At 41.0% G+C, this 9,618-nt stretch overlaps 2 protein-coding genes across 2 annotated transcripts in view; both read right to left on the minus strand.

The window, feature by feature from the left end:
- epcam (epithelial cell adhesion molecule) overlaps nt 1-337 on the minus strand; it is a 2,279-nt gene extending 1,942 nt beyond the window's left edge. The window contains exon 1 of the mRNA XM_010774141.1: nt 303-337. Coding sequence (XP_010772443.1) covers nt 303-337 — 35 coding nt within the window. The remainder of the gene's footprint in view (nt 1-302) is intronic.
- A 1,832-nt stretch (nt 338-2,169) lies between these two features.
- The window catches only part of ube2z (ubiquitin-conjugating enzyme E2Z), a 19,943-nt gene continuing 12,494 nt past the window's right edge, over nt 2,170-9,618 (minus strand). Inside the window, exons 7-8 of the mRNA XM_010774142.1 lie at nt 2,898-2,903; nt 2,170-2,195 (exon numbers count right to left, since the gene is read on the minus strand). Coding sequence (XP_010772444.1) covers nt 2,170-2,195; nt 2,898-2,903 — 32 coding nt within the window. The remainder of the gene's footprint in view (nt 2,196-2,897; nt 2,904-9,618) is intronic.

Consider the following 9,618-nt stretch of genomic DNA (forward strand, 5'->3'; position numbering starts at 1 on the left):
ACACACACACACACACACACACACACACACACACACACACACACACACACACACACACACACACACACACACACAGTACACATGGCTTTAATGCCTCCCTGTGACATGTGTGACAGTCAGAAGCTGAGCTGTCACTTTCCCTCTGACATACACAATGCTCGGGGGGGGGAGATTGCTCACCGTGTTTCCAGCATGGCTTTAGCTCCCTCCCTTGGGACAGGTTTTTACTTATTTTTCCTGAAACATTCATATCATTTCCACAAAACCCCTCCGGCTTTAAGTAAGACAAACTGTTCGCTCACCTCGAAGAACTTCCCATCTCCTCAAATGCACACATGCTTCTAGGAATGACAAATACCAGCAAAGCATTTATTCCTAAACTGCGGGTTAGTTCAATATATATTGTGTGTTTTTAACTCCCCCTGGTCACCGTGAACTATAAAAGGAAGTGAACATTTCTTACTCCCTGGCAAAACGATAGGTAGCATTATATTTATATTTTATTCCTGCATGTCTGCTCCATTGTTTGAATGTCTTTTACCAATCAAAGCAAGATCAAGCGTTCCCAGCAGCCTTTTGTTCAGGTTGTGCTGGCTGTGCTATGCGGTAACATTTTAATTTTGTGATTGATTTGCCATCTGAATAAGAAGAACTAAAATCATCCGACGGTAGCTCAGTCTGTAGGGACTCCAGTTAAATAGACCAAGTGTTGACTGTTAACGTAGGGACACACCAAGCTGACCCCAAAGAACTCACACAGACGGACCCCCGACTGTTGTGTCGGCCAAGTAGCACGTACGAACTGCGCATGCGTGAGTGGCAATAACTCTCCTTACCAGCAGGCGACGGTAGTGTGTATTCGTCATTCAAAAGAGGCAACAACCGGAAGACAGACTGTGTGATACATCGAGAGAAGAAGAACAGACTGCGTGATATAAATAAAAAATAGCGTGTGCATTCCATTTTCACTCTACAGCGAGAAGCTCACGGGGCTTTCCCGAACCTGAGTCGAGAGCTGGAGTTAAATGAAATCTCAGATTTGCCTTCTTAATAGTTTGTTGGGGTCCCTCACTTCCGTTTTGCTTCTCATGCACTGATTCACTAGCTGAACAGCCAATCAGAGTGATTTATTTTGCCGACAGCCTATGGCCGACTGCCCACCGATTCATTTCGGCCGAAAAGGTGTCAGCACGGCTGAAAAGACACGACGGTGCGGGACACACCAATCTGAGTAGGGCGACGGGACGCTCATCGTCGGCCTGACATCCATCGACAGCCAAAATCGGCTTGGTGTGTCTGGGGCTTAAGGCCCCGACACACCAAACAAACACCAAAGAACACGTCCCGACGGAACACGACTGTTGTGTTGCCTCACTTCATCACAAATAAAACAGGTTAACATGGATAGGATACTAGATAAGTGTGCACACTCATTATATACACTACACATTTTTCTTGGATTTGTTAACACTATAGTCCCTAATATATTTGTAGAAAGGCAGGAAATGGAATTAAATTGAGAAAATGTTTCATTGCGGAGGACCCCCTGTTTTGTGTCCCCCCCACTTCTCAAACCAAAGTTACACCCTTGGACACACCATTCTGAGTAGGGCGACAGGACGCTCATCGACGGCCTGACATCTATCGACGGCCGAAATCGGCGAAGGTGAAAAGAGGTGCTGCAGCACAGGCAGTATGAGAACAATAAAGAGCTTTTTGAACATTAAAGCATGGAGAAATTTCCCAGTAGAGGCAAACAAATACTGATTTGAACCTAAACATTTGCATAATATTTCATTTAAAGAAAAAAATATTGATCAATTGAATAGGGTTGCTTGGATTGTGATACATAGGGGAAAGCACAAACTAGGAAGTTGTTGTCAAGTTAGTTACAAATTATTTTGTAGAGATTGTGGCTTTAATTATTTTTTTCACATTCGTCTGTACAGATGATCATAATTGGACATTCCTCAATGTAGAAACGGGAAGATAAATGGTCATATAGTCAGGCAATCATGAATTTGCAGAAAAATGTGGAGGAATTCCTGGACATAAATCTATATTTCAGCACACAAAAATGTAGTAATTAAATTCAAAACATGAGTTTCTTGAATGCATCTGTGTCTGTGTGTCTGACCACAGTCACAGTTGGTTTGAATGATCTGAGTCTCAGTAAATAATGGCAGCATTTTCATCTGCAATTAAAGTCAGCCAAACATCTGGAGTTACATCGGAGAGCTTCCTCTTGCTCCAGATCTGACTGACTAGCTTTCTTTTCTAGACATTTCCCATTATGTTATTGAAGAGGTGTATAAACGATGAATCAGTTGTAGTCTCAGAGTCATGTGGACTATTAGAAAAGTCTAATTTTAGAATAATTTATGACCTGGAAGTACTTGAGTGTCAGCCATGATAAGAGCTGTTTGAATTCTCTAGAAGATGATAGGAGAGGAGCTTCAATGCTTCCCTGGTTATCTCCTTTAGCTTAGGATACCCCAGACAATCCTTTACAAAAGGAAAGAAGATAATGCGGCCCATTCCTTGTGGCCGCAACATTTAAAGGGCCCATGTCATGCTTTTCTGGTTATTACTCGTCCCCTTCTGTGTTATGAAGGTTTTTCTGCATGTAAACGGTCTGCAGAGTCACAAACCCTCAAAGTACACCCTGTAGCGAGTAAAACTCTAACACAGAAAATACTTGTCTATGCTGCCCCAAAACGCCTCGTTGGACATTTCTCATTTTCCATTGTTTGCTTCCTGGGTTCTGTGACGTGTGAACACCCAAATCAACAACAAATGACCGGATGGCCCAAATGGACCAATCCGCGTAGCACCTCACACACCAGGATCCCTTGGCTAACTAACAGGGAGTCCCCATTGACTTGCATAGAGCTCCCTGAACGCTGGTAATAGACAAGTTGGGATGGCGGAGAAATGCTCTCCGCTGACCCATTCTCACAGCGTTATAAACCTTTTTCTTACTCAATATCAAGCCACACTTATTGTTTTTACTTCGGCTGTGAGTGTTTGTGTGTGCTCAGGATGAGTTTCGCTGTGTCTCTCTGTATCGTCGACCCGGAAAACCTGTCCGCTCTCCTCGCAGCAGCGGCGAGCAGCAACGAGCCTCGCAACGAGCCTCGCAACGTCCCGACCAATCAGAGCACACTGGGCTCACAGGGAGGGGGGGGGGGGGGGCAGGAGCTCCAACAACCAACAAGCCGTTTAGGACAGAGAGTGAATACACATACTATACAGAGATAAGATAAACCAATGTGATTTTGGAAAATTGCACAATTTAAATCTATTTTAGTATACCTCAACAATGGAAATATGATCAGTAGAAATGGCCATGACATAGGACCTTTAAAGTGACGTAGCATACAGACTTTCACAAAAATAATTGTGACAGATAAACGCAGATCATGTAAGTAACAGTGCTTATTATTTTATTCTTATTCCATATCTTGTCAAAGTGCTTATACATTATGACATTTCAATATGTTTAACCTTAAGGCAAGCTAAGAACAAAATACCATAAAATGATGGAATAATTATTCATGGTGAGTTTGGTGGTTATTGTTTTACTCAACATGTTTGAATACTGATATGCATAGATGTAGTGGATGATTGGCCTAAAAAATAATGCATATACTGCATAAAGTATTTATTCAAATAGTTTCATACAATCATGCTTATTAGGATTCAGGTTGTTAGTGTACAGGAGGGTGAGCAGCCATTTAGTTTCACTTTCCTTTATTTTATTTTTAATTTAAACAAATAACATGTTTTTAATGTTGTCCATCGTTATATATCCCGCAGTAAACTATATCATAACAACTCATGGGGAATCGTATCTAGATGTGCTTTAAGTAGTCCATCTAAGTTTTCCCTTGGACGACAAACATCAGTCACATCCTCCGTTGAATCAGAATAATTGTGAGAAGTGAAAGTCAGATTCTCTTAACACCAAAGTTGAATTTCCAAAGTCCTGATGAATCTCCTTCAACAAAAAGGACTTAGGACCCGATTTGTGGACAATTCGATCACAACCCATGTCTTGTTCAAGAGCACTTCAACAGGATTAATGTTTGCAATAGAAAAAGTTAGTCTTTATCCATCAAGAACTGTGTGTTGTGACATTCAGCTGCAGGGAGGAGTCTTCCTTACATCATGGATTAAATTATGAGGCTTTGAGTATCTCACTGAGAGTGAATGTGTGCTGTTGGATCCAGTGAAGCTCCTCAGACAGGCCAACTAGAGTCCCCTCCTGAGAGGATCCACACCATGAGCTCATCTCTGAGGAACGACTCACTGAAAGTGTCTGTCTGACCCTGTCTCCCCTCATCTCTTTAATAATTGATGAGCAGAATGTTCCCACCAGTCCCCCAACTGAGAGGAACAGCTGTTGTTTTCTGATCTCTGTTCAGACACAGTTGTTATTTTGAACAAGCTGCTTTTATAAAATCTTTACGCAAAAAAAAAAATGCTCATCTGAGACATGACCTAAAGCAACTAAAAAGAACAGTAGCTCCTAAAACAAATGGGATGAATCATCTAGGACAATATAGTTCAACACCAAACACGTAGGTAATTTAAATGTTCATACAAGGTAGTTGATTTTGGTAAAAAAAAAAAAAGACTTACAGACGTCTCTTTTCCAAATGAGTAAATGGGAATCAAATATTTTTGGGCCCAGAAAACGTTACACGACTGACACGGAATTTGGCCAATATGAACATTTCTTTCAATGCCCGGCTCGCTAATGTCCAATGAACTGTCAGCCCATAGGATAAGATAAGATATACTTCCAAATCCCAGATCCCAAATTGGTATTTTGTAAACATGCATGTCTTCTACGCCCTGTGGAGTAAAACCAGAAACATAAGAATCCTGTTGTGCAGTAAGTCAGCCACTTTTCGAGTCGGTCACCAGCTCACTTGACCTCCATCAGCTCAGGATTGACCAGCTTAGAAATCTGTGCAATGAGTAAATCAGGCGTGGAAGTCAAAGTTCTCTCACTGAAACATTTCTATTGTTCAGCTGTGTTGTTGTGAGTGGAGCCGCTCAGCTGGCCTCAGTCCAGCTGACAACACAAGACAAACGTTTTCCATAGGATATGGAGACCCAGCAGCTCTTCAGAGACAGGAAGAGGAAGCAGAGAGAATGCAGCTCTGACGTCATAACAACAAAGGTTGGGGAGGGCTGCTGGCGGGGTCCTCTGGGAAATACCACTGACCCTAAGCCAGGCATATGAGCACTGGGCTAGCACCTGCCAAATAATGTACTGCCATATGCAATGCAATGCAATAGTTAAAGGAGACGTCAACCTTTTTCTGAAATATGTTTGTTTGCATTATTTATGAGAGTGAGATATTAAGAATGGATGTGAATCGGACATGTAAGTGCTGGGCTCAGGAAATGGTCTTGGCTTAAAGAGCAGAAACAGGAAGAAACAGCGAGCCTGGATCCGTCCAGTCTAAATACACCAACAAATGTAACTTTCTCTAATTAACATGTCGTAACGTGTTTGTTTACTTATTTAGTTGAAGTGTTTTTTGTAAGATCGACCCCAAGTCTAGTTTTCAAATTACGGCTTGAGGTTTACCATCATGTCTTTACAGAGACCAACCACCCTTTGACAATATACCTATAAATAAGAGTTCTAAGAGAAATGCTTGTGTTTTTATGTTATAGGAGGATGAGAAAATGCAAAATGGGTGGTCTGAAAAGCACCAGTTTGCATTTACAGTAACATTATAACCATTATGTATGGGATAATGTGCAGCAACGTGGTCATTATTGGACAAAGAACACCCGACAGGGTGATCATGGAGACAGGAAGTAAACACCTGCCAGTACTACTGCCATATTAACCTCTGAAAGGTCCGAATTGACTAATCAGAATCGAGTATTCAACTAAGCCATGTAATAAGTGGTCAATATACCACACTTCCATTACTTCCCTAGACCTTTCCTTTCTTCCTCCTTCCCTTCTTTCTTCTTACTTTTCTTTTTACTTTGCTCCCAATGTTTCTTGCCTCCTTTCCTTTCTTCCTTCTAAATGAAATGCTCAACTTAATGATTCCTTCAAAAGATTTAAAGTGGGATTGCCTGTCTGCCTCACTAATGTTCTATAATGTCTCGCTTTATGGTTTTCACATATTTACTTGTGAGCTGTGATATCTACTTGTATGGCTCTTCTTGTGGCCCTGCATTATACTAGTTGTAAGTAGCTCGTACCAGTGATAGTGAGGTATGTTTTGCATAAAAGGGATCTAGATATATGAAGAATTCATCATACGGTTAGCTTTTCTGTCAGTAAATAAATACTAAATGTGACTCAGTGCACTATTGATGTAAACATTTCTGTTCTGTACCGCCAAAGACCTCAACATGTCGTCTGATCCTGTCTTGATCAGAGAACTCCGTCCAGCTGCTGTCCTGACAACAAGCGCTTCCTACACCTGTGAAAAATGTGTGTAGCACTCAGAGCCTTTGAAGCCAACATATTGTAGTGGTTACCCAGGCATGGTATGACGCTCTTTTTTTCATCCCACATCTTCTTGCCCCTCTCAATGTTTTTCATAAATACTATCAAGGTTCTTATCTCCCATGTAAACCAAAGTTCCTGGAGTTAATTACTCTGCAAAGTGTGGAACCATTAGGGTGAATATATGCAAAGAAAAAACATTCTCAGAGTATCAAGCTGTGGATTTAAGATGTTGGTCCGTTATTGATGTACAAATCATAATGGTACAGCATAAAACAACCCTCCAACCCCAAAACACCTTGATCCAATTCATGATGGACTTATATTATTTGATTAAGATAATAAGGAGCCTTGAAACACTCTAGACAGGAAAAAGTGTTTACTCTTAACTGAATAAAAACAATTTCCCCGAATCTTGAAGTCATTTTTCTGATGTATTTATTTCAAATGCTATATTGTCATTTTACAACACGGTCGCAAAATAAATGTGGGAAGTTTTGACTTTATTATACATTAAAAATGTAGATAAGGAGAATGAGTTGCAAAGTCTTATAGCCTATAAGGAAAGAAGCTGCTCCTCAGTGTGGTGAAGCCTTTGAGCAAAACTATAAAGCCCGACTTGAGGAGTGTTCAAACCCTCAAATTAATACGAGTGTTGAGCACAGAACAGATCATGGCCCATAAAATCAGTTCTAAGAAGAAGATGAGTGTTGATCAGTATTCCTTCTCATCCTTTCCATGTTACACACTCAATCTACCAAGAGTCCTTCTGCAGGAATCCAGCATTATGAAATGATTTATATGTATGCTCTTAGCATCTAATGACAGTAATGTCCCCGCACTCACAGAGATAAAATACTCCCACACTCTCGGTTGTCAAAGCAAAAAAACACACAGCAACATCAGACATCATCCCCCACTACAGCCTGACCTTTCTCTCTGGACACCCTGAAGGTCACCCTGTAACACACCCTCCTTTGATAAAGCAGCAGTTTTGCAGGAGTTCACTACTGAGGAGGGTAAAGGGTAGGTTCCAGAAAGCTTAAAATTGAACAAGAATATGATTGTGTGCAGGCTCTTATCTGCCGCCTCAGCACTAATCATCCTGACAGCACGCATCAGTGGAAGAGGAGCAGCCATTGTAAATCCGCAGCCATAAAGCAGCATGTGCGGTCATGAATGATGCATGAGGGACCAAGGTTACATTTCACATCCTGGTGCTGCTCTGATGTCATCAGCCAATAAAGGACAGAGGGGACATTAGTACATGGATGTTAATGTGCATGGTGGTGGAGTTGATGCCATACTGTTTTTCTGTTGTTCAGGAAAACTGTTCCTATGGAGATTTTACAGCAAAGCCAAGTGTAATTCACCACAAGGCTCACTGATATGCTGACTGGAACCATCCCATTTAAAGGGAGTGTAGAAATGCTTAAACACACACATTGCGTTCCATACTGTACGATGTCTGCCACTACATTGGAAAATGTGCGTTTTATGTTTAACACATGTAGAAAACTGCTGGATGTGAAAGTCATATTATGTACAGACAAATGTGGTTTTGATACAAATATTATGAGGTAAATATGCGCCATGAAGACCAGGTGATTTTACAGCATGTTTAAAACTATAAGTTCTCGTGTTTAATGCATGAAACAATTGTAATAAAGATTTCTATAATAATATGGATTTTAATCCAAAGCTAAAAACCACAACAACTATGTGAAACCAACAATCTGTAATTAAGTAGGGAGGGGGTTATAAAAACAATTGTTCACAGTCTTTGACCTATCCTGCCATCATGGAACAAGGAAGTTATTTTCTAACCACTTATGTAATTGTAAGTAACTCAGAATATATTTTCAATTAACATGGTGGATCAGCACAAACACAGCGGCTATAAAAAACCTTCCTTTAGAGCCTACACCTACTAAATGTTTTTGCAGCTGCAAATTAAAGTGGACCTATCATGCTATTTTTGAATAATATATTGTAGTACCATACCTATATGGCATATTTATACTTTTTATTTTTCAAAATAACAAACAGATTGTGCATTTTATCCATTCCTCATTTCGCTCAATTTAACACTGCCTTTCATGCTCGGATTCAGTGAGAACAGCACCATCTGGTGGCCTGAAATATGTACTACAGCGTCTCCAGCGCTTTCGAACGGCAATGTCCGTGGCTGTCTCCTCCTGATTGGTGGAGTTGGCCCAATAGCCGTAGCGCAACTTCTGTGACGACATAAAAGTGTTCAAATCTGGATCAGTCTGTATCAGATCCGTTGCAGCCCCTTTTTTAGAGATTGGGTATGGAGGAAAATAGAGAGGGTTGTGTTTTCTGATACTTGGTGAGTTTCCTGGAACACCGGGGATACATATTCATGTATAAAAGACGTACAAAAGTGCATTTTGCATGATAGGTCACCTTTACAGTAAGTTATATAACTAACAGCCATGAAGCCACAGGAACATATGAGGGGCCATTTAGTAGGGATGCACCGAATATTCGGCCGCCGAAAATTATACATTTTTATAAGGCAGTTAAAGTCTTGTAGAATTAATGTTTATCTCCTACACATCCTGCAGGCCTTGAGACTTGGGTCACCCAGCAGTAAACAAGATAAACGTCCTTTTGAGCTTATCAATAAAATGTATTCATTCCTAGTAAGCTGACTTTGGGGTGAAGGGAAGTTCACAAAAGCCATTAAGCCACAAGAACAATTAACTTATGTTGGTTGACTGATTCGGGGACTGTCATGGGACGATGGCGTTTGGATATTTACAAATATGGCTTTCATAGAGAAAAACAGGTGACTGTTGTGTGATAAGATACATGATAGGATGTGTGTGTGTGTGTTGAAGATGTTTAGGGGGAATGAGTATGTGTCCTGTCAAAGAGTCCTCTGTCATGACTCCAAATCATTGATTGGGGGATCTGCCTGAGGGCAGAGGGACAAACACACACACACACACACACACACACACAGAAGCAACATGGAATCAACAACTGCGGACTTACTACCTGGGATCCCGCCCAGAAGGGAAACCGACCAATGGAACACTGCCAACTCACTGTCTAGCTCGCTCAGAAGTGAACTCTGTGTATAAATGTTGTGATCCGGC

This window comes from Notothenia coriiceps, unplaced genomic scaffold, assembly GCF_000735185.1.
Source record: "Notothenia coriiceps isolate Sejong01 unplaced genomic scaffold, NC01 NC01_scaffold00013590, whole genome shotgun sequence".
Taxonomy (NCBI): domain Eukaryota; kingdom Metazoa; phylum Chordata; class Actinopteri; order Perciformes; family Nototheniidae; genus Notothenia; species Notothenia coriiceps.